Consider the following 26,717-nt stretch of genomic DNA (forward strand, 5'->3'; position numbering starts at 1 on the left):
TGTTTTGTTTTGTTTTTTAGAGTTTTTTCGACGGATGGGATGTCAAGAAGAAAGACAAGACTAAAGGGCGGCACGACACCTTGCTTAGTCGTAAGTATTGGAGTCTTTAAGTGGGAAAAAAATATTTCTTCAACATAATAAAGTTATGTTTGCTTGACAACATTCTAAACTTTAATTTGTGGTAGAGAGCAGGTCAGAATAGAGGTTATGCAGATGTGAGTGGCAAAACTGTTTGAGCGTCGGTGGAAAGTAATTACATTTTCTTCTGAAGGAGTTAAAAACAGATACAATGGGAAAGAGCTGCTATGGTCTGATAACAAATATAAAAGTCCACAACTCTGCTAAATATTTAGCAGCTACTTGACATCTAATAGAAACAAATCTAATAAAGAATAGAAAAGCAGATAAACAACACCACTGCAGCGACACTCCTTTTTATCACTGTTACAGACTTTTGTACTTTTTTTGGGTGAGTTGAAGTGTCCTTCATCACCCCCTGCCGTTGCATAGTCGGAGCAACAATAGAAAACTACTTTCAGTGTCCATTTTTGAGCAAAACAAATATGTCCATGCGCAAAAATTGGGTTAGAAAATGCAACACATTTTGTCTGTTTTGCTTTAAAACTGCAGTGGCTTTGGTAGAATTGGTTGTAAATTGGTCAAAATGCTGTGCTTTGTCCTGGTTTAAGGTTAATATGTCTGTAATTACTGGGCTTATCCACATAAAACAAAAAATACTTTTTGTTTATCTCAATCCATAACATAACTAAATATGGTTCAGCATTTCTTCCTTTCAAAAAACAACAAATTACCCTAGGCATCAAATTCTAGAGCAAGCAAAACAGTTATTGTGTTGAATGTGAGTTTCCTAATTTCAACTGTTGGGCACTTTCAAATCATCAAGATCATTATTTTATATCCTTGATGTCTTTACCAAGAATTTAGTTTCACTTCACTCAGAAAACCACACCACAACAATGGAATACGAGGGAATATGAATTGATAATACTGATGATGATGATGATGATGATGATGATGATGATGAACATGATGATGAAGATGATGATGGTGAGATTGATGATAGACTGATTAGTGTTGGCTGGGTAGAGACTCAGGATGGGGGCTCGTCAGGTGATCAGCCCAGGGTGGGGTAGAGACCGAGACAACAAGAGATGCAGGGATAAGCCTGTATAGATAGGGCTTCTGGGTAATTAGAGGTGTGGTTAAAGAGTGGAGGCGTGGTTGTAGGAGGAGTAGGATTAGGATATAATAATTATCAACTAATTATTATAGATTTTTTATTCGAGTGCTGTCAAATAGGCACATTAGTTAATTGGTACATGATACTTTTTACATCATTGTAGGTCTACAATTGGGAAATATATATATATTATATATATTATTATTATATTATATATATATATATATATATATATATATATATATAATATAACAGCCAATTCGTTATCGAAATGCAAGTAATGTATGTTCCCTGATGACACGTTTTAATCTAATTTGAAAGTTTGTCTCTTGGAACAATTCAAAAATGCACTATGCAACTTCCCTGGCCTCCATAGGTCAGATGTAGAATGCATGTTTTTCAGTGTAATTTGAGCAATAAAAACGTAATTGATAAAATGCAAAATAGATTCAAGTGTGTTAAGTTTATGTTGAGTTTATTTTGGGAGATAATACTCCTTTTTTTAAAATATAAATTACAGCTTTAAACCAATCAAATGTCAGCTTGAGAAGAAAGTTTAAAAATTAGCGGAAAGTGACAGGAAGAGTAGAATTCTAAAACATATGTATGACGTCACCCCACGGACGCAAAATTCATCAAAAAAATTGACACAATTTACAACAACACTGACTCTTCTGACTCTTTAAACAACAATTTAACAATGTTGAATGTTGAAACATGTTTTCATATCTTTATATTTGTCAGATCTGCGACATTTGAGGAGTTTTGGTGGCCAGTGTACAACATGGTTGCATGGTAACAGTTACAATCAGGATGTAATATTATAAACCTAAAAAATGCCAAACTGAAATAAAATGTATACATTTTTTAGATACATCGTAGATATATTTATCCTAATTGTGTTTTGGTGCATCACCTGTCATCAGCCTTTTAAGCAACAACATATCTATGGAGAGAAGCAGGAAACAGAAATGTTACATTAAAGTTTTCATACAATACTCTTGAAACATCCCTCTTTACCTTTCTCTACAGACGACCGGCACAGGGTGAAAATGCACTCTTTGCTGGCGGACCCTAGCTCCGATTACGTCAATGCCAACTACATCGATGTAAGTCCTCTCTACTTTCCTTCCCCTCCCCCACATCTTCATTTTTTTGTCTCCTATCTCCAAACTCCACTGCCTCTCATCCATTGTCCTGTTCTTTACACTTGTCTCAAAACATATCCTCTCGACCACAGTTTTGGGCCCCTCCATTGCACTCAACAGTCATTTAGTGAGCACAAACAACACGCTCTGCTGGGCTCTGAGTGAGATGTGGTTGTGGCAGATTCCAGAGATTGGGAAGCTCAGAGGCAGCTGGCGTGGAGGCTGAACTCAAACAGTGCAACAGCGATGACACTGAGCAGACATGAGAAACCAAAAGACGTAGAGCCTGTCATCTGTGCCGAGTATGCGGATGGGAGCTACAATAAAGCCTGAGGGTCAATATTAGCAGCAGCTCATACTCAAGATCTCTCTAGACTCAACCTCAGCTGTCGAATTTTAGATGGCTTTAAAATACCATACAAGTATATTATTTTCCTGTAAATCAATATTCAAAGCAGTTTATCAAGTCCATAACCTAATGTGCAGTTGTTAAATCACTGCCTATTTCTAGTTAGTTTATTTGGTCAGGACAGTGCACGCTAACAAACACGGCGGATTGTTGCCATGGGCTAAAACACTCTCACAACACTGTCATTCATATACCAACATACTCGGACACTGCAACGAGGTCCAGAAGAAGTCTCTTGCCCAAGGACACAATGACTGTGTGACACAGAGCTGAATAATCCACTCTGTATATTAGTAATATAATAATAATAATAATAGTCCATAAACCCTGCAGTGTCACGCTGGTCTGGTTAGTCTTCATGAGATAAATCAAAAGTTATGTACGTAACTACAGTTCTATGCATCCAGGATGACTACTACTGAGTGTAGAGCTGAAAACACAACACTAAGGGAACATTGAGTGCTTTCAGCACTGCCCTTTGTCGGTCAGAAGGGAGGAAATACAACCACTATTATTGGAGTTTCAATAACCTTTCTTTTTCACCCAGAGTCACACTTGTATTACAAGTAGCGCTGTTAATTGATTATAATTTATCAGATCACACTAATCACACTTTTGAAATATAATTCATCATAATTAAACGCATAGCACCATATTTAAAACGACATTATTTAAATTACTATTTTAATATAGACATATAATTTAAGTCTAGACAATGTATTTGATAATGAATATGGTCACGTACTTATTTCAGATAATTGTTCAGACCAACCAACAGGTTTAGTGGCTCCAGGCCTTTCATTACCACTTGCAGGGTTTACTGTTTCGATTTAGTTTGGAGAAATATTTGGCCCATTTCACTAGTTTAAGCACTCACACGCAAGTTTATTTTCCTCACCAAGTGCAGAGTTCAACCCGAGATCTCTGCTGCGTCTATGTTTGCCCTGCCGCACGGAGCAAAGCCGAACTGCTCTCTGAGGCTTGAAAACATCAGACACTGAGTGATCAGACTTATGGATTGTTTGTGTCAATCTAACTGCTCTGCTCCTGAATCTTCCTCTTTGCTCAGGTAAAGCCTCCTGTGTAATCTTCAGAAGCGCGTCCAAACAGATTACTTCATGATTAATGCGAGTTAACATGTTTGACAGCCCTAAATAAAAGAAGACAGATTAAATGTGCTAGTTAACCGGGCAAAACGTTTTCACAATGTCTTAAGCATTAGTTACTGTTCATAGGTTTACCCAGACAGAAGCACAAAAAAAGACTCTTGTGTTAAAAGTATCATATTATAAATTATTTTCCCCATGCTTTGGAGGTGAAAATACCGTTTTTTAGTTCCATCTTATTATTATTATTATTATATTATTTGCCTATCCACCCAATTTATTCTCGTTACTAAACACTGTCCGAACCTTGCAACTGGGCACTCCATTTTGGTCGCCATCCAAGTTCTCAATTCAAGCACATAGCTCTTAACTAAATGCTGCGTACTGCCTATTGTTAGCTGCACAAAAGTGAACTGTAGTGTCCGTAGAGAGCGCTTGCTAGGCCTGACTCAGCGGTGGTGGGAGGCTAAAACATGTCCACCCGCCCTTCCCTTTCACTTCACCCTCCTCGCTGCTCTATGAGGGCTCCATTAGGACGAGCGCCGCCAGGACCTCTATGTCATTACAGCAGTGCCCGCTTGTCATGCCAAGACCCCTGGCGCACAAAACACCATCGCAAAAGCCTTCCAAACGACTTGTGGAAGAGGGCCAAGGTCGGAACAAATGGAAAGGGCTGTTTTAAAGGTTAGCCGCTGAAGTTCCACGGCGTAGCTATGCCTTGTGCATAAATTGGCAAAACTAGACATTTTTCACGACAGATTTTTCAAGGTTTCTTTAGGTGACTGAAAGCTATATTTTTGAAGTGACAGCCCAAGAAAGTGGAGGCACTGCTTAAGATGTTATTCATGGGTGAATATTGGAAATGGTTAACAAGAGCACTAAAAATGACTGCAAAGGTATCAAAAAACTTGTTTTTGACAGTTTTAAATACAGTTTTTCAACTTATCAAAAGACATTGTTTGCATTTTAGTTTAATCTTCCCATTTTTAGATCAGTTCAATTTTGAGGTGAAGTGAAAATAATGATAGCTTCTGTGTGTGTGCGTTAAGTCCCTCATTCATCCAGGATGCTTGATGCGTCAAGATAAAATAATGATAGAGTTTTAAAAGTTGCAGTGTGTTTTAGAATCAGATCAAAACTAAAATACTGGAGAGAACAACCAGGGACTCTCAGACAGTCTGTCATAGTGCAACATCAGATTGAGAGAAGGGATTATTAAGAGCTAATGTTTCATACTGAACAAGTTTTTGTTTTTTTGTTTTTTTTCCTTCAGACAAATCTTTTTAGTGGTAAGTGGAACAATAATAATCTTTATTCATCTAGAACTTTTCTAAAACTATGTGGTACTTATCAGAAAAAGATTCATTAAAACAAATGCAAAACAATAGTACATTCAATATAAAAAACAACAATATATAGTAATAAACAACAACAATCAAGACAAATCATAAATTACACATATGTTTTATGCCTTTTGGTTTCCTATTGTATACATGAGTTTTGATCTTTAAGCATTATTCTGTGACTTCCAGAAAGTAATAATTATTCTGGTCCACAGCAAATGTGCATACACACTGTGACTCCATTTACTGGTACTTAAAGAGCTTTCTTGTCTTCCATTGTCACATTCTGTTAAGCACTTTTTTATTTTATCTGTGAAATGTGCTCTATAAACAAAGTCTTACTTACTTATTTTTCTGGCTTTGACTGTGCCAAAGTGACTCACTGCAATAAATCCACTGGATATGAAATGATCTAAAATATGAATGACTCTCTGACACAGCTGTGATGTTCTAAAATCTCAATTCCGAAATTCATTAGTGCTCTATTAAAATGCTTAATTAGATCATACTCGGATTGTATCATTAGCAACAGATAAAAAAAGAAAAGCAATCAGAGCTGTATTGTATTGCGCTTCCTTTCCAGACATTGAGCTCCTTCAGACTGCAGACAGCGCCGTAATACAAAGCCATAGAGCCATCAGCCACAGAGAATCACTCCAACTGCAATATGAATAATACATAACCAATCTCAGCCAAGGCCGACAGACGTGGAGCACTGTGTGAGAGGAGTATTTGTAGAGCCACGAGCCACGACTTTCACCATGTTCAGCAGTACAACCACCTGTAATATATGTTTAATATCTGATCACTTATTCAAAGAGCAGACATTGCCTAATTCTATTTCATCAAACGTACGAAGGTAGTCTGAGTATTTAGTCTAATACATTTGTCGCCTCGCTTGTGTCATGGTACACTATCATGGTGGAAAGTAACAACTAATCTGCTTTAGTATGTGTGTGAAATGCTTTTATATTTCAGGTATTTCAATACTTTTATTTTATTCGATTTCCTATGTGCTACATTTACTTGAGTATTTGTTTTGCTCCTGTATCTGTACTTTTACTCAAGTGACTAAATTGAGTACTTCTTCGTTCCTTTGACATTTTACGCCAAACACCGTCTAAGTCAATATTCGAGTCCCAACAGACTGAGTCCAGGTCAGTTGGACTAAAACAAGACTAAAACAGGAATAAACCTGGATACTAAATGAGAACCACTAAAAACATGAATTAGTCATGTAATCTGAAAATGATTACTATACACAATCCAGAAAGGCCTACGTTTATGAACTAAACAAGACGTCACAACATACCACTTTTAAAGGTGTTTTCTGTACTTTAGTTTTGCCTGTCCCATGGAGATGCCTCAGTATGGCATTGAACATATCCAATTCAGTAACAGGTGCCTCGCTACAGATCTGACCTGTATCTACTTTTCTTCATAGAGAGATAGGTTTAATGCCGTACGATGGAAAATTCCAGGCAAAGCAATGTCATCTGCATGGAGAGCAGGAGGTGGACGCTCTTGGAGTTACAGTGTCCAAGTTATTACTCTTGTGGATGAAGTCAGTGTCACGTATGTTCTTGTGTCTTCAAAAGGTTTCTGGTCCAACTGAAAAGTATATCCACCCGAGCAGGAGCCAAAAAACACCCAAAAGTATAATCCAAGCAATTTGTACTATTGCGAACATGCATCAAATGGGGACTGGAACTATTACCAAGAGCTGACAAAGGTTCCTACAGTACAAAAACCCATTTTGTGCATCTTTATAATACTAAATAATACTGTCAAAACGCAGTTGCTAGTTGGGTTAAAAGATAAATTAAAATATATATTGTTGAAAAAGCAATTTCCCGTTTCTCATTCTGCATCAGACGATTGTTTCTCTTGGCACTGCCGTCTGTGTCTCCTCCATTGATTAGCTCTACTAATTCACAACCACAATCTGTCTCATTACGGCCGTAATACGGGCAGAATAAACAGCTGCTGACAAGATTGACTTTTTCTATCATTCTTGCCAATGCCACAAGAATATCCCACCTTACCTTACTGCTGAACACACAAATACCACTACTACCACTTCCACATTTACATCTTCACATCTTCATTGTCTATTTGTGACTTCCTCCACAACTGTTTTCTCCTAACTATGTCATCACTCCATGTTCCTGCCTTCACTACAATAACTACCTCTTCTTCCCACTCTCCTCTTCTTCTTCTTTTTCTCTTTTCTCCACTCGCCCTGTGTCCAACCTTTGGCGTCCCTTAGATTCGGATAAACAGGGAAGTAAGTATCTTCTTCTCTCTCCCCTTCACTGCTTTTCTTTGCCTGACCCCTTCCCCACGGCTCCCCTATAGCGGCGATTGTCCAACACTTTTACCCACTTTCAAGCGCATCAATCTTTTCGCATTTCACACATTCAGAACACAAGGCCAAACTCGACTATCACGGCAGCAGAAAACCCACGGCGGGTCGCAGGCTACTTTATGTTTTCCATTCATCAGGCATTTCAGAGACGAGCTGGTAAATGTTTGTCATCGCATCGTATTTTACTCTCGCAAGGTGTTTGCTGACATTTAGCCCGGGCCATTCAAATGGTAATAACGTGCGTCTGTGTGCACGCAAATCAAAAGGATTCTACACCAACAGCCTTGCACTGTGCTATGGCTTTGGAAGATGGAAAAGCAAGTTTATTTAGAGGTCATTCTGTTGATTTTTTGTTTTGTTTTGACATGTTTTTAAGGCAATAAATAAAAAAGAAAGCACTATTCTTACTGAAAGTTTAATATTTTTAAACTGAAATGTCTCAGTTGTCTTTTTACATTTAAATTAGAGATAAATGTGAAGTATGTACTTAACTTAATCTCAACTCTTTTACTGTCTCTGATACAAGTAACTTAAATTGTTGTGCACTGTTTTGTTGAAACATTATTTAGAAAGCAATTTAAACTGATAGGGCATGTCAAGTATCCACATGCCGTGTTTCAGTTAGAGCAGCATTAGACAGAAAAGCATTGAAACACCATAACGATCTTTCTCATTTAGATTGTAGGGTTGTGTTACAAGCAATCACAAATAGACTGACCACCATCCACTCAAGCATTATGGGTAATTTAGCCCATTACTCACTTAACACATGCAGAAGACAAAGGTTAAGACTAAAATCCAACTGTGCAGTACTTGTTTGTGCAGGTTATATGAAGGAAACATATAACTTGAGGTATGATGACTTCAAACGCTCATGGACCTTTTAAGACACTAGTCGGGATTACAAGGAGAATAATAGTGTCAGGGCCTGAACCTGCCTTAAACCCTATTACCCGTATTAAAGAGACTCAAATCAGCTGATCGTTACAAGCACAATTGTGTAGTGAATTATTGACATAGAGCAGACTGCCATAATAACAACATTAAACCTACTAAAAACCTGTCCATAGCAAATACTCAATCAGATAATGTTTAAAACGTTCATATACATTTTTGAACCAAAAAAGGTCTTTGAGTTATGTGTGAAGTATTCAATCTTCATAGAGCAGGGGGGGCAAACTACGGCCCGCGGGCCACATACAGCCCGTTTATCTTTATAATCCGGCCCGCCAAACATGCCAAGTAATATTGAAAAAAAAAAAAAAAAAGTAAATATTACTTTGTGACCCCAGGAGCAAAATGTGGCCCTTGGCATGTTTAAATCCAGCCCCAAGAAAGATTTTAGTTTCTATTTTTAACTGTCTGCACTTGTATCCTTAGTAAAGATGACATGAAATGAATTAAACAATAGATTCAATAGCCTATATTTGACAGAAAAGTTATAATTTATTTGATATTTAATTATTATTATTATTTATTTATTTTTCACACAAATGATCGCATAGAGTGTGGGCAAAACAAGCAAATCCTGATATATTCGTATCCTCTGAATAATAGTAAACCTCCAACATCTCCGATGCTGCTTACATTTCTTTGGACAATTATTATATATTTAATTGCCATAGACAAAGTAAAAGAGATGGAGAAGCAATATTTATAAACTGTTGTCCTACTGCATCTGTAAATACCATAGTCTCAAAGTTAAAGAGTTTTGATTACATAGCCCTTGAGATGGGTTTGGGTAAAAATAATACAGGAAAAATAATATTAGTAGGTTTTTATTGTCCCCGTCTGCTCCTGTTGGTGAGCTGGAGGATTTATTTACCTTCCTTTCCACTTTTGATAAGTCTGAGTGACTTGGTTTATGTGACATGAACATTGATTGGTTGTCCAAAACTTATGACAGTCTAAAAAACTACTGTAATGAATTAAACCTCACACAACGTATTACTGCCCCCACTCAACCTGACCCTCAAGACTCCATTAAAGCAACATTACTGGACATTATCTTAAGTAAAAAACTTCAGAACTTGCAATGTTTTCAATGTGTCTTTCCTCTATTTTGTGACCAGTGTGTGCAGAACACAAAATGTATTAAATCCAAATCAAGTTTAACTGTTAAAAAGGTCCTATAAACATTTAAATGAACAAGCATTTCTGTCTGATCTGTTCTAAAGTGACATTTTAATTTAAACACGAATCCCTGGTTTTGTCCAGACATTGCAGTATTATCTCGAGAGCGTGACAAAGCCTGGGCAGAAGCCAAGGCAACCAAACCAGCAGCAGATTGACAGCAGTTTTGTCATAAGTGCAATACATATGTTAATAAAGACAAAGCATCTTACTACATCAATACTTTCATTGAATCACAGGTTGCAAATTGTTAAAACCTTATTCTCTTTGCCAAATTCATTCTTAATAGTATATTAGTCTGATGCTGCTGCTCCATCTGTTGCCCCAATACCTAGACCTTATGATCAAGTGTTTTCCCTTAGGCGAGAGTTTTTTTATTTAATCTAACTTTCCTTGGCATTTTTTAAGAGGGGAGGAATAAAAATAATTAAAGCCGCGGTTGCGGCGATGATGGCTCTCGCCTTCCTGCGCGACCGCCTTCCCGCCTGTCCATGTTTTCTGCTGCGTTTTGCGGCATACCAAACGAAGCTCAGTAATTCACCGTTGATGATTGCGTAGTTTGCGATTCAAATAGTAGTTTGTCCTGACAAATTGCAAGATTGTGCTGAACGCAGACCTGAGCAGGGAGAAGGCGAGAGAGCCTCGGTGACCTGTGACTTTTCATTGATGTTGTTGTTGTTGTTTTATGGCGGTTGGTATCCAAGTGTTACATTACCGCCAGACTTTATTCCTTGACTCCAGCTGGCCTTCTTCCACGCCAGACTGTATTCTTTAGACTTTACCCTATAGACTCCATTCTTCAGTTGTTGTTGTTGTTGTTGTTGGTGTTGTTGTTCATTGATGTTCAGGGGGTCAAAAATACCCGAGTTGTGGCAAAAAGAATAAAGTCTAAAGAATAAAGTCTAAAGAATAAAGTCAAAAGAATTAAGTCTAAAGAATAAAGCCTAAAGAATAAAGTCTAAAGAATAATAATTCTAATGCGGCACGAGAGGAAATGTCCCATCAAAATAAAAGAGGAAGAGGAAGTAAAGGCATTCATTGCGTGAAAATACACAATATCTGCAAAGCACTTTTTTCATGGCGTCTTGAGGAGAATATAATCCATGAGTTTTAAAACAAATCAGACAATGTTTAGTTTTTCACACAATGGGTAGGGGGCGCTATAGAGTAAATTTGTTACATGGGTATTTATTTCCAATCAGACCATAAAAACGCATTAGTGAGTGAAATATGAGCTCCGTAGATCAATTCCAATATGCGTGACTTGTCTTTGAAATAACAGGAAATTAAGCCTTTTTTGAGGGCGTGTTTACGCGGAGACCGTAAAAAATCTCAACATTCTTTTGAATATTTATTAAATTTCAATGTCTTTAGATGCAAAAGGTGTTGTTTTGAGCTTGATCGGACAAAAAACCTAGGACAAGCACGATTTTGAAAAAAAAAAAGTAAAGTGTGGCAGTGGCAAGGCAAGGCAAGGCAAGTTTATTTGTAGAGCACATTTCATACACAAGGCAATTGAAAGTGCTTCACACAGCAGGAAAAAATGCATTGAAATCACAAAGAAATTACAGAAATACAATAAAATTAACTAAATTAAAAAATTATCAATCCAACTGATTTTCTAAACTAATAAAATCACAAACAAAAGAGAAGAGTGCAAAGATAATGTTGTATGTGCAATTGCTGTTGGAATTCATGTGCAATTACTGTGAAATTCATGTGCAATCTATGTGCTGTCGTGACACATATTCATGTGCAATTACTGGTGTGATCACATGCAATGGTATGTATTTATTTATTTGTCTATGGGAGTTTTTTTATTTATTTATAGGAGATCTTCTACTGAAAGTGTTTTTCAGACTTCCTATAAGTGATCTGTTCTTCTGTTGTATCTACCTCTGTATCTACCTGCGTTGCACCAATGAAATTTCCCCATGTGGGACAATAAAGGATTATCTTATCTTATCTTATAAAAATTAACTACAATAAAATTAACTAAATTAAAAATTATCAATCCAACTGATTTTCTAAACTAATAAAATCACAAACAAAAGAGAAGAGTGCAAAGGAAAAATCCTTTCAGTCATATGCGCAGCTAAACAAAACTGTTTTTAGCTTAGATTTGAACATTGTCAGAGTAGAAGCCTGTCTCACATCTTCAGGAAGACTGTTCCAGATTTTAGCTGCATAAAACTGAAACGCAGATTCCCCATGCACCAGCAGGAGGCCGGTCCCTGAGGTCCTCAGAGTCCGAGATGGTTCATATGGCACTAACATATCCAAGATGTACTTTGGTGCTAGGCCATGGAGAGACTTGTACACAAGCAGAGCTGCTTTAAAGTATATTCTCTGAGCCACAGGGAGCCAGTGCAGAGACCTGAGAACAGGACTAATGTGATCATACTTCCTGGTTCTGGTCAGGACCCGAGCAGCAGCGTTCTGGATGTACTGCAGCTGTTTTACAGCTCGTTTGGAGAGGCCAGTGAGCAGGCCGTTACAGTAGTCTAATCTACTGGAGACAAACGCATGGATAAGTCTCTCTAAATCTGGTTTTGACAGTATATTTTTGATTTTGGCAATGTTTTTTAGATGGTAAAAAGCTGCTGATGTTATTGATTTGACGTGGCTATTAAAGTTCAAGTCTGAGTCCATTATTACCCCCAGATTTCTAATTTGGTTTGTAGGTTTTAGAGCGAGACTCTGGAGGTCACCGCTAACACTTTCTCTTTGTTTCTGTGGGCCAAAAACGATTATTTCAGTCTTGTCTGAGTTCAGCTGGAGAAAGTTGTTTTGCATCCACACACTGATCTGTTGGATGCAGTGACAGAGTGAATCCACTGGTCCATAGTCACCTGCCGATAGTGAAACATAGATCTGAGTGTCGTCTGCATAATTGTGATAGGACACATTTTCACTGCGTATCAACTGACCCAACGGCAGCATGTAGAGGTTGAACAGAAGGGGACCCAGTACTGACCCTTGGGGCACTCCACAGGTCAGGGTCATGTGGTCTGAGACACAGCTACCAATTTCAACAAAGTACTTCCTGTCTTCCAGATAGGACATTAACCAGTTTAGTGCAGTGCCAGTGATGCCCACCCAGTCCTCTAGTCTCTGTAAGAGGATCCCATGATCGACAGTGTCAAAAGCAGCACTCAGATCTAACAGAATTAAGACTGAGGCTTTGCCCGTGTCAGTGTTCAGGCGGATGTCATTTGTCACCTTGACAAGAGCAGTCTCAGTGCTGTGATGAGGTCTAAAACCTGACTGAAAAACATCAAATGAGTTGTTTATTAAGAGGAAATCTGTGAGCTGTTGGTAAACAACCTTTTCAAGCACTTTGCCCCAAAATGGCAGATTAGAGATGGGCCGGTAATGACTCTGTCGGCATCAAGACTGCTCTTCTTTAGGAGAGGCTTTATGACCGCAGTTTTCAAAGACATTGGGAATGTTCCAGATTGAAGCGACATGTTAACTATGTGAGTGAATGGTGCTAACAAACTGTTCAGCACAGACTTTAGAAATTTGGTGGGTAACACATCAAGGCAGCATGTAGATGAACTCAGACTGGTGATGATCTCATGGACAGTTTTGTCAGTTACTGGTGCAAAGTGAGTTAGCTCTAAGTGTCTTGGTGGTTTTAGGGTAATTTTTTTGCATTGTGGGATTTATAGCATTTTTAATGCCCTGAACTTTGTCATTAAAGAATAATGCAAACTCATTACACTTGGATGTGGAAATGAGTTCTAACGGCAGCTGAGCTGGAGGGTTTGTTAATCTGTTTACTGTGGCAAACAGGACACGCGAGTTGTTACTGCAGCTTCCAATTATTTCAGAAAAATATCTTTCCCTAGTTCTACATAAGATTAGGTTGTACATGTTCAGCTTTTCTTTGTAAATCTCTTTTTGAATCTGGAGCTTTGACTTGCGCCATTTCCGTTCGGCCCTGCGGCACTCCCTTTTCTGTGCCCTGACCGAATCATCATTTCTCCACGGCGCCTTCTGCTTATTTTTAACCATTTTAGCCTTTATAGATGTAACAGAGTTCAACAAATCATTTACATTAGAACATGAGACATTTTCAAAGTTTATCATTTCCATAAACAGTGCACCTGTGCCATCACTTATGTGTCTCCTCTGAACAACTGCAGGACCAACCGGAGGTTTGGGAGAAACAGACAGGTCAAAGAAGACACAGAAATGATCAGACAGAGCAACATCGATCACATTAACATTTGAAATATTTACCCCCTTTGTAATTATGAGATCTAGAGTGTGTCCTTTGCTGTGGGTGGGGCCTCTCACATGCTGAGTAAGACTGAAGGTTTCAAGGACAGCATCAAGCTCTTTAGCGTTTCTGTCACAAATATTATCAACATGCACATTGAAATCACCTGTAATGACCAAACCATCAAAGTCTGTGCATATGACTGAAAGCATCTCAGTAAAATCATCAATAAAACTTTGGCAGTGCTGGGGAGGCTTGTATAAAACAATGAAGAGAATGGATGGAGACCGTTTTAGCTCCATTTTAAAGGATACATACTCAAATGATGAAAACACCCCAAAAGACAACCTGCGGGTAATTATTTCATCTCTAAAGACAGCACAGACTCCACCCCCTTTTTTGTTTTCTCGTGTTTCAGATTCAAACTTAAAGTTGGGTGGAGCAGATTCTATCAGAACTACATTTCCTGTGTTTTTGTCAAGCCATGTTTCAGTTAAAAACATAAAATCAAGATTATAAGAAGAAATAAAATTATTAATTAAGAGAGATTTGTTACATAAGGATCTGACATTTAGCACAGTAAGTTTCAGACTAGTTTCAGTGGGACTGGGCTTTATCTTTTCACAGGGAATATGAATCACATTTCTCAGATTGGGCCTGACTCGCATTTTGTTTTTCCATCTGTGTGATGATGTGACTACAGAAATAGCACTAGGGGGGGCTCTTTTTACATAGGGCCCCGGGTTGGTTTGATTTTTAATGTGACAATAAGTCCCGGCAACGCTGAGACCCAGTGCATCCTAGCTATGGGAGATACCAGGTGAAAGGCGAGGTTGGATGGGTGGTGGGGCTTTTGTAGCCAAGGAGAGTTTGGGACCAGGTGAGAGGCGAGGGGGGATGGGTGGTGGGGCTTTTGTTGGTGTAGTCGGCTTGTGCAGGGAAGACATAGCCCTTGCTAAATATGGGGCGTGAGTGGAGCCATCTTAATGCCTGATTTGATCAGACTTTCAAAATGGCTGGGAAGGCCCATGGGTGAGAGTGGAGATGAGAAGGAGAATGATGAATCTTTAGTGGGAGTAGATGTTGCAGGGGGAACCCAGGGCTGGTGTGAAGGCAGGGGCGATGACAGGGATGTTGTTGGGCTTGTCACAGATGGGTCCAAGGCCTTTGAAGATTGTTCCTTTGCTGGAGGCGGTGGAGGTGAATGCGGAGCAGCTGGAGCTGAATCCTTTGCTGGTGGTGGTGGAGCAGCTGCTGATGAATCCTTTGGTGGAGGCTGAGGTTGTGGTGCTTTTGATGTTGAAACATTGGCTCGGTCTCTGGCTGATGGAGCAGGAATTCTTCTCTCATTCCTCTCTTCTCTAACTATCTGCTCAGGACCCTGTCCAGGCCCAGTCCAATGCCTCAGAGCGTGGAGCAGGTTCTCTGTCAGCACCCTCACTCCACCTCTGCATAGGTGGGGGCCATTTCTCTTAAACAGGTCCTCTCGTTTCCAGAATAGATAGAAGTTCTCAATGTAGTGTAGTCCTCTCGGGGAACACTCTTTGGACAGCCATGTGTTCAGCTGAAGAAGCCGGCTAAACTTGTTTATCCTCCTGTCGATGTTTGGAAGAGGTCCACTTATGAATGTTTTGATTTCCATTTTATCAAGCATGTCGAATAACTTCAAGAAGTCTTTTTTCAAAACTTCAGTCTGTTCCCGCCGCATGTCCACTGCACCCACGTGCACAATCAGCTGTTTAGCTCCTCCATGCTTAGCCATAATATTTGGAAGGAGTGACGTTATCTCAGAAACAGTGGCGCTTGGAAAAGAATGTGTGTTTATCTTTTCTTGCGTCACGTGACTTATCGCGCCGTCCCCAACTAAAACAATCTTCGTGACCTTGGCTCCTGGCACAGATCCTCCTCGCTGTATTTTGGCCACGTCATCTTTCCTTTTTTCATTTAATTCCATCTCTGAAAGTGCCACTTTGTTTCAACATGGCTGACTTCCTGTTTATCATAGAGTGATGCTGCCAGGTGCGTTTTACTCGTCAAAGGTAGCTCTATCACTGTCCCAAGTTTCATGTGCCTAGGCCAAAGATTAAGCGTTTCATGTTTTTTCTTTTTTGAACTAGTCGGCACTGTTGCGACGGGCGTTCTCGCAACCTCCATTTTATTTGAGTTCGGGCCGAGCCGATCGCTATGTTTTTGGTGCATTATTGCCCATGAATAACGTTAAACTTGTTTATAACGAAGTTATTAGCATGTATTACATTTTTTGGTGCTAATCACTAACAGTAACAATCTACTCAAAACACTTAAACACATGGAAGTTCGTTAGACGGCAAAACAGCCCTGGATTTTAATCGGTTTTGAAGTTTGGAGGCTAACGCTAACTCCCCCATTGAAAATGCATCAGTGCTAACACCTGGAATAGTGACTGCTAATGGAACACAGTGTTTTGTTAAAAAACAGTGGAAGGGTCTATTCTTTGGACTTCCTGAACTAAAATGTTAACTAAATGTTAAACTCCATTAACCTTCTGAGATGCTTGATTGTGAAACAAACTCCAATCACCATCATTTCTAAATGTTGCAAGCATTACCTCAATGTGTGTTTTTTTACCTTCACATTTGTCTATATTAACATCGCATGGCTGGATATTACCTCACCTCAATATGTACCTCTGCATTGTGAAGCCACTCAATGCTTCTGGGCTCGGAACACATGGTTGCCACGGTGACAGACACACAGACAGGAAGCGGGTCGGCCTGGGGAAAAGTCTGCATCAGCACAAGGCTCCTGGGAGAGAGCAAGAGTGAGACGGAAAGAGAGGAGGGCTCATCTATCTCCACTACTCCTCTGTGGCATGACACTTATGGAATGTAATGCCTGCCCTGGAGAATAAAGTGCATATGTGTATATCAATTTATGACAAGCAGAGGACAGAGGTGAGAGAGAGAGCACCGTGAGCACCACTTAGGTTTGAGTGATGAGAAAAGGATGTGGTTATGTTTATGTATTTATATTAAGGATCAGAATTTTATTTTTCCACTGCAATAAAATGTATATATATATATATATATATATATATATATATATATAGAGAGAGAGAGAGAGAGAGAGAGAGAGAGAGTGTTTGTTTTTTGTGTTTTTAAATAAATGTTCAGCTCTTATGCACTTTAGAATTTCAAAATTAAAGTTTGGACAAGAAAATACAAAATCTCATGAAGGTTTTGTTGAAGTAGTTAAAAAATGTTGAAGGTGAAGGTGTTTGGGAGCTCATATTTTCATCAAAAACAGAAGCCAAGGCTCTTTTCATGTATTCAAATTTTAAAAAGCCTGTATTTGACTGGGCTAAAAGCTAAATATTATAATTGGGTATAGAAAATGTATCAATGTAACAGCACATTTGATGTAAAAAAAAAAAATAGGTGACGTTCACGTGACATTACATCATTCTATAATCCTATAGTTAAAGCTAAGTTTGAGGTCAGGTCAGAATTCTCAGGTAGAATTCTCTCTCAGATGTCTAATTTGTTGACCTGGGTCATGTCTCTGTATTTAGTGGGCCTGTCTACATGAAACAAAAACTGGCACAAAGCTCAACATGTTCTCTGTCAGCATAAATACACAAAAGTTAAATAATGACTAATACCTGCTAGCCTTGATAGTCTTAAGTATGTCCACTGTTGTATATAATCTGCAATTATGGGCCGCAAAAATGGTAAATCAGTTTGAAAACATGGTATGCTATCCTAGAATAGAATAAAATAAAAATATTAGTGTAGTTGGAGATGTAATCGCTAACTTGGGTTCGGGAGCAGGACCACACCTCCACTCTTTAACCACGGCTCTTATTACCCAGAAGGCCTATATATGCACAGGCCAATCCCAGCATCTCTTGTTGTCTCTGCTCTCTCGACCCCACCCTCCCACCCAATGTCTCTATCATCTTCACCTTAACACATAACCATCCATGGAGGGGGGGGTCTGAATCGGCTGGGCTGATTACCCGAGACAGAGCCCCCACCCTGAGTCTCTACCCAGCCATCTCACATCGATCCCTCTCATCTCATCGATCTCTCTCATCTCATCGATCTCTCTCATCTCATCGATCTCTCTCATCTCATCGATCTCTCATTGATCTCTCATCGACCCATCATCACTATTATCAATAAACATTCTTTCGTATTTCATTGTTGTGGCGTGGTCCTTTGCTAGTGAAAAGTATCTATTTTCTATTTATGCACCCCAATTGGAATTTAAAATAGCAATCAGTAATAATAGGATTTTCTAGAAGCGCATAATGAATCTGTACATTGGATCCAGAAGCGCATAATGGATCTGTACATTGGATCACTCACTGTATAGCAGGTAAAGAAGACATGGATGATTTCTCTTTCTAAAATGTACCGTACATTCCCCTTTAGCTTTGAGCGATGAGAAACTTCACCAATCCTAATTCATGAAATGTATCTAGTTTGACTCTTGGCATTCCAAACACATTTACTTTTTTCCAACAGCCAGGCCACGTGGCTAATAGCCTTCCAGACGTCGTACTGGAGCTCACGCCGGGGCTAGGCTAACGCTCTAGTCTGTCTGTCAGTCAATGTCACTCAGGTAGAATTACTCAGCGCGCTCGTCAGTGTTTTTGATCTGCGAGCTCCCATCCGCATGCAAAGAGGTCTACACTACGAGCACGCCGACTCCGCTTTGAAATGCAGCCGACTCCTCTCTGCATGGAATGACTCGGCTTTGAGACTGACAAAGTTGAACTGATATCATTTCTTAATATTTTCCCATGTTTGAAGTAGTATCCCTGGGGAAAAAAAGTATGGTGAACCAATACAAGGTAAAATAATGAGTGTAGTTCTACATACACTTTTAACGGCGGTTGCTCAGCCAAGTATTAGGGATACAACAATAATTGATAATGTTGTGATGTTGTATTGCCAAAAGTCTCATTAATATTGTGGGCTGTCTTAATTTAATTAATTACAGGTTCTGTTTAAATGCATTGTTTTGTTGCAGATCCTTTGCAACAAACATATCAGTGCAAACAACATGAAAACAACATTGTTTTTAGCTGTTTATATTATAATAACAATGCATAATAATTTTAATTATTTGGAATTTGACACTAATTATAACTACTATGATAATATGGGTCCATGTTTTCAACGTCGTTGCTATTAATTGTTATTTATTCCAATACAACTCAATGTATTTTTGGTTAGCCAACATTACAAGGGCCACATGCCCTTGCCTATTCGATACAACATGATAACTCTGGTATTGAACAGAATAGTAAGCAGCTAATGCTCAAATCGGTTAATCCAGTGAAGAAAACAGTTGGGAGACATGTTTAAATGTGCACTTTGGAGATGCCACCATCAGTTGGTCACCGTGGAAAAGTGAATGTGTTTCCTCTATATTCCACAGTATGACATTAAACCTATTTTGTATTGCACGTTTTTATTGCTAAAAATGCTTTCTTATTGTGAGCGAGGTCACCTCTCCACAGATCTGGCCTATAAGATAAGATACGTCAGAGCAAACCATGAGGCAAGCATCTGTATTTGAGAACTGCATAACTATCACATCATTACGTCTTACAGCAGAACATTATCATGTCATCACATGCAGCGCGCAACATCCAGTCTGAAATTACACACTCGAGATAGTTTGCATTCTCTATTTATTATTAGCATTTTGTTATACACAACTCATTTTAGAACTTAAGTTGAACTAGAACTTAAGTTGAACTAGATACATTGGGTTTTAAATCTTTCAGTTTGAACCAACCTTCAACCCAGAGTACTGATGAATAAGAGATGGCCAGATGCTTAATATGGACGAGGGAACGGCTGGTTCTAAATAAGTCTTACATTAATAGCTGTGTAATAATTAAATATCTTCATCTGTCCATCTCTGTCTGTCGCACAGGGCTACCAGCGCTCCAACCACTTCATCGCCACTCAAGGTAAGACTTTCAAACCTCTCATTCTGAATAAGTGTTTATGATCGAGTGTGGACCATCTACAGTATTTTGGGAGAAAACCTACGTGCCCATTAGTTCCTGGACACTGGCCTAACAATGGTGTCACAAAAATGTATCAAAAGTGTCTATATGTTGGCGGCAGGAGTTGTGCATTAATATTCCCCATTTCAAACTTAATTTTCATAAAGGCTGTGTAGTTCGCCTCTTGTGTTTTTCCATGGAGAAAGATTTGTTAAAGGCTATACTGAAGAACATTCCAACCGTCCTCCAGGAAAGTTACATTAAAGGCGCAATGGACGATTTTTTGGCGATTTGAGAACGCAGGCGGAAGTGCACATGCCACTCCCCCGTGCGGACTGATACAACACACACGTGCGTTTGTTTATTAGCGCAACGGAGCGCATCGCATCTCTCGTCTCCCGTAGATTTCTGTCCACTTCTGCGTCAGCTCGAACTGTCTTTCTCCGTCTTCATTTTGCCCCGTACACTGAGGGACGAACCGCACGCGGCTGCAGGTGAGCGGTAGGTGCGTTTTATGATTGATACGTGGCAGGACAAATGATTTATCCACGCCACGAGGAAATATGATAAAAAATTCGCTGAAAAAAATCGTCCATTCCACCTTTAAACATGTTTCCAGTGGTTCGCTTTGGAGCAGAGTAGTACGGTCCAAACGTTTTCCACAGTTTAAAGTACCAGCCCGTTTAAGTAGAATCTCCCAAAGTGGTTTGGCTCCAGGTCCGCTTAAGCTGACGAGAAACTACGCACCATAAGATGATTGGACAAGCAAGAACGCAGACGCAAATCAAAATAATAAAAAAACAGATATGTAAATGAGAAATAAATAAATAAATCCCCAAACGCTGCCTTTATTCCCAAACTGACATACTTAGCAAAACAAAGCTAGCGCACGTTAGCATCAACTGTTTCCTGTTTATTGATTCACTGCTCTCATGTCAAGACACATGATATTTTATTTTTACAGAATTTAATCAAGCTAGAAACATTTTGCTTAAGATGATGAGAGTTTCTATCTTTGTCTAGGTTGATAGGCTTCTTCTCTCTGTTTTAAAGTCGTTGCATAGTCAGAAAAATATTGATCTATTACATAAAAAGGAAGCAAGTGAAATAAACGTTGACGATACAACAGTTATTCCTGTTTACTGCAGCTTTAGCCATGTCTCACAGTGACACAAACTTATGAATTTCATATAATCTATTTATGTACTTATGTATTTCTATCATTTGATTACTCTATTCTGTATTTTTTTTAAAACAAGCAAAAGCACCAATACTAGCTAAACATCAAACTTAGTTTAGCTTAGTTTCCACATCAGTCAATGTGATAGTTAGCAACCTTCTTTTTTTTTTTTTTCAGAAGAACAATTGTAAAATCTAACATCTAACATTTGTAGCAGTTCCACATAGCGCCGATGACAAACCCAAATTTTAATTATTCATTACGCAAACAACTACTCTACAGCTCAACATCTGGAGCCGCAGCATCTTTTCCCGAGACTAAAACTGTACGTCAGTCATTTCTCATGGTACCATAGCTAACCGCAACATTGTTCCTCGTCTCCTCCCAACCATCTGCATTAGGGGGAGTGATGTTGGCTTGATACGCACCGCTTCGCACTAACAGAGAAAAAATGAAAGATTTATTCTGCCTCTGATCCTGTTTAGTGTGTGGATATGTTTTTCATTTGGCGATACTCTGCTGATTTTTCTCCACCTCTGCTCTTTAGTCTGGCGTAAGAATAGCCTCGGCGGTGCGCACAAGGTGAAGCGTGTACTGAAGTGCCACGCTGTGCAGTCGAAGCAGAGCTAATATGAGTAAAAGTTGAGATTTTGGAAGTGTATGCGAAGCGTCAGAAGTTCATTTGAGAGGATCTTGGGTGAAGGGAAAATTGGTGTCATGGTGTGTTGAGTAGTGAACGAAGAAAGATGTTGCATGACTGAAATATGCAAGTGCAGACTACATTTAACTGGATATTGGACATACAAGCGATGGTTTCACCACAGTTAAGCGTTGTCATTTATCTCAGATGCCCTGCCACATTTTCAAATTAAGTCTAAGTCTAATTTTTTGTAATATTTCCATTACTCTTTCAGTGTTTTCTGATGGTCTTTTCCCCTGCAGCCAGGAGTATGTATCCATCTGTTGTGTCCATTTTAGGATAGTTGAGGCCCGAATACAGTTCTGAAGTTCAGTGTGATGCCAGTGGTGAAAACAAGTTGCAGGGCTCTAAAGAAACAGTATGTCACTTTACGGAGGCGGAAAGTCACTTAAAATAATTCCATGGAATTTAAAAACATACTTCATAACATTTGCATTGGAGGTAGATACGTTTTATGCCATGTGGAATATTAAAGGAACGCCATAACCACGGAAACAAGCAGGACGAGGCTCCTACAGTCGGCTTTGTGGAAATGCAAGCTCACTCACATCAAGGAAACCTTTTTTTGTTTATTGGACATAGTAGAAAAAGCTTCAGTTGTAGTCATCTGGAGTCATTGTCAATAAAAGAATTTAGATCAAGAACTCCGATATTAATACTGTTCTGTGGTAAGACCCGCCCATTGGGAGGAGCCTTCCTGAAGTAGAAAGAGTTGTTTGTTTCAACAGAAACTCCCCCCTTGTATCTACCGAGCTAGCCTATTCAGAATTTTAATGGGCTATTAGAATCCTCTTTGTCTTTGTGAGACCCTGGCTCAACCACCCTGAGTACCTGATTAGCATCTAAATGGCCTGGTCCTGGTCCTCTACCTTTCCAGGGGTTCAGTATTCCATTATAGATACCAGGAAGATTCCTTTCTCTTTCTACTTCAGGAAGGCTCCTCCCAATGGGCGGGTCTTACTACAGAACAGTATTAATATCGGAGTTCTCGATCTAAATTCTTTTATTGACAATGACTCTTGGATGAGAGTCGAAACGTCTAATTTTTCAAACTGAGTCCAGATGACTACAACTGAAGCTTTTTCTACTATGGAACACGCCTGGACGAATGAGGGATTACACCGACATATTTATTGGACATGTTTTTCACGAATTTCGAATAAAAACAACAGCCCCCCTCCCCGATTCACAGTTTCCACTTTTTATGCCTCAGCTACAGCCACATTACTGTGACTGGAGTTGGCAATGTGTGTCTCAAGCTGTCACAACCATATTTAGCTGCGTATGACAGCTCTTCATTTTATTCTAATTATGACTGAGTTTGCTTGAGTGGGAGGGTGGTGTCATTTCTGTCCAATCTTTTTGTGCAACAGGACACACCCAGAACACATGATACACACATTTTTGGTACATTCCTAAATATAATCATTATGTTTTAGTGAAATGTGAAGTCCAAACTGTATTTAGATTAGATTCAAATCAATTAAAACTGCAAGCACTTTCGAAATATGCAAAAATTACTTGTATCTCTGAACTTGTGCATATGCTTTCTTTACACATTAGCATGAATAGCTTTAACGTCCCCCCTGGAGTCCCGTCTGTCGGCTCTGTGTGACGGGTTCCTCCTCCTCTGCACACCACGCTGCACTCTTCCAGCTCATACATTAGTAAGCAAACACTGAATTGCATCACGGTCTTGTCGAGGCCGCTGTGCTTTTCTCCAGCAGGCGGGCGGGCAGCAGGTGCTCTGGACTAACTCTCTATTATGTCCAGGCATGAGGAGGCGTGCAGAGAGGGAGGCGCGCCGGGAGAAAAACTGCCAACCATGTTTTGAAAAGGCGCCTTCCCAAAGTACTCTGGAAATGGCAGTAGTGCAGCATAGGGGAGGAAGATATTGACAAAAATGAATACCTCAATATTTTTGGGGAGTTTTCGATTGAGGATATTCAGAGGATATAGACAAGGCAACAGAAATGTTTTAAGACTACGGCTGCCAATGTTCACGCGTTAACTTGTGTGATTAATGAATTGAAGCAAATGAATCTGTTTTGATAACACACACGCTTTTAGATTACGCTGGAGGCTTTACCTGAAAGAAGAAGTTACAGGAGGAGAGCTGATATTATGCAGTTATATTTGCACATAAAATCCATAAATTCTCAGGTGAACGAGTGCAGATCACTCAGCGGCTGATGTTTACGAGCGCAGAGCGAGATTACAACCTCCTTTATTTATTATTTTGCCTGTTTAATCTGCTTTCTTTTGCATAATTTTAAGATATTCCATATCTTTAAAACAACATTCACAATATTATCTATATTTTGAAAATCTGCCCACTTCTGACGCAGCATGCATATTCATCCAGCAGGAAAGAGTTAGCTAATAATCCCTTGCATATAATAGCACCTTTCAGCAATCTAATTCAATCACCATTAAAATTTACATTCTATATTTCAGAAGAGCACAAAAGTGAAAGAGAGCATAATGTGATTGTAATAGAGAAACTAAGATTAACCTCAAAATATCACTAAATATGAAAAGCCAGTACATACGATACATGTGAGTGATATCGGCGCTGCTTTAAACATTTAAAAAAATATATATATATATATTATTTGTTTATACAATGGCAAGTTTTGATAGACACTTTGTATTTTTGACAAAGGTGGTTTACTGTACAAACACTCAATACTTTTAAATCTAATCTACAGTTATATTACATACTTTCCCACAACTTACTTTGATACATTTGATTATATGGAAATGATCCACGTTGGCTGAAAATTTTACATATGTATATGTATAATGTTCACTAATATGTGTTTTCCCCTTACAAATGAATACAAATATAAATATAAACTATGCTTTTCGCGACACTCAAATACAGTTTTGTTGCAAGAAAATAGTATTTGTATATACATACTTCTGTTATAGCACAAACCCGCTCTTCAGCTCTAACTCACCTTTTCAATCTCTAACAAGAAGAGATTAACTTGGGCACACATTACGAGCATGCCCTCTTACCTCGGGTCAAGTACAGTACGGCACATTTCTCTACATTAAGTCTGGAAGCAGTAGTGACAGCCTGTGCGAGCTCTGTTTACTGTTTTACTGGTTTGGGGGTTATCCCGTGTCACCTCCCATTACACCCAATGGGAGCGTTTGCCCCGCGGCGCAAACCATTTCATTTCATTTGTGAGACAGGAGGATTGCATTTGCTTATCGAATGAACTATAACACAATTTATGGCAGTGTATACTTTGCTTTAGGTGAGCTTTGGGACAAGGGGAACAAAGCAGAAGCAGTATTTTATTGACTATTGTGAGCATCTTTCTTCAGTGAGCCATGATGATGTACTTTTAATGCAGCGATACAGCTTTGTGTGTGCGACTTATTGACCGTGTAAATGCAGGATCACTAAAGGCCCCAGGTTTAATGGGTCTTTATTGTTCTCAATGTGAACACAACATTACACGTTATGGTGTAAGATATGCTCATTTGCATTTTACAGCTTAGAGTACAATATGGAAACTTGGCGGCGGCGGGTACTATATTTACTTAAAGGAATAATGTAATAATATATTTTGCCGATTTGAGAACTCAAGCGGAAGTGCGCATGCGCACTCATCCCTGTGCGGAAGCACACAACAGCCTCGTTGCTACGCGTGAGTTTGTTTATTAGCGCGACGGATCGCATCGCATCTCTCGTCTCCGTAGATTTCCGTCTCTTCTGAGCCAGCTCGAACTGTCTTTCTCTGTCTTCATTTTGTCCTGTACACTAAGGGAACTAAATTATAATAGATCCATGCGCTTAGACACACACGGGTATAGGCAAACATGCTGCTCTCCTGGGGACGAGCCGACGAGGCTGCAGCTGTGCAGTAGGTGCATCCTATGATTGACATCTGTATGAACTACTCGGCTGTCCACGCCACGAGGAAAGAGACTCAGATTTGCTGCCAAAAAATCCTCCATTATTCCTTTAAGTAACTTTCCAGACTAGGGATTCAAGATTATTAGGTCGGGAATCGTGATTATTCTGGTCAGAAAATAATAATCGTGACCATTTTGGAACCAAATTTAAGTATTTTTAATTCAATCTATAGTAAATAAAAAATACACCACATTTTAGCTATTCTTCATTTGTGTTTCTTGCTCCTCTCGATTTAAGAGCCTGCACTTTTAAGTAAATTCTGTTCTGCCACAGTACAAGTATATACCAAAAAAACACCTATTTGGGTCAAAACAAGACCACAGCGCTTCATTTGCATCTAATTATAGAGCGTTTTATTCGCAGAGAAGCAGCATGCTAATGTTTGTTAGCTTCACCATGACAGCAAAACTTGCTCAGAGGTGAGAGATGTGAAAACGATGTGAATATTTAGGATGCTGGGAAAGCATTGGGTAAATGAGCGATACACGTGAACTGCTGCAGAGTTTAAAAAGATCTAGTTCTGTTTTTCACATTTTCACACACAAGACAGTACAAATCAGGTACAGCACATTTAAGTTCATTTTTGTGCTCAAGCCTTTGAAAATCCTTGCTTTTGTTCATTATTCCATGTCTTGTCCTTCTAATTAAACCAACTTTGAACTATTACAGGTTCTTGAGTATTAGTTTAAACTTTAAACTTTAAAAGTTCTTGCTCTACTCACCTCTGTTCAAAAGCTGTCGGAGGTGTTAGCGGCTGCCTCGTTCTTACTGGCTTTGGAACGCTATGTTTAATTAGAGTTATCAGTCTACATACTATTTGTGATACTACTTAAAATGCATTGTAAATTGTAATGAATAATCAACGTCAGCAGGTGTAGTTTGCTAATTACTAGTTATTTTCTATTGAATCAACTCAAGTCTAAAATAGCCACCATTTCTATTCAGTCACTGCAGGTTTCA

At 39.1% G+C, this 26,717-nt stretch overlaps 1 protein-coding gene across 5 annotated transcripts in view; it reads left to right on the forward strand.

Annotated features, from left to right (window-relative positions):
• Positions 1–26,717, forward strand: part of LOC140361637 (receptor-type tyrosine-protein phosphatase U-like) — a 422,151-nt gene that overhangs the window by 347,064 nt on the left and 48,370 nt on the right. For 3 of the 5 annotated variants that reach the window (XM_072447384.1, XM_072447387.1, XM_072447388.1), the window contains 3 exons: positions 21–90; positions 2,234–2,310; positions 19,868–19,904. In XM_072447384.1, the coding sequence (XP_072303485.1) occupies positions 21–90; positions 2,234–2,310; positions 19,868–19,904 (184 nt within the window). Of the gene's footprint in view, positions 1–20; positions 91–2,233; positions 2,311–7,476; positions 7,495–19,867; positions 19,905–26,717 lie in introns of all 5 variants that reach the window. The other 2 variants (XM_072447383.1, XM_072447385.1) reach the window with 1 other exon arrangement.

This window comes from Eucyclogobius newberryi, unplaced genomic scaffold (assembly GCF_026437365.1).
Source record: "Eucyclogobius newberryi isolate DKJ021-1_F unplaced genomic scaffold, fEucNew1.0.hap1 SCAF_16, whole genome shotgun sequence".
Classification (NCBI taxonomy): domain Eukaryota; kingdom Metazoa; phylum Chordata; class Actinopteri; order Gobiiformes; family Gobiidae; genus Eucyclogobius; species Eucyclogobius newberryi.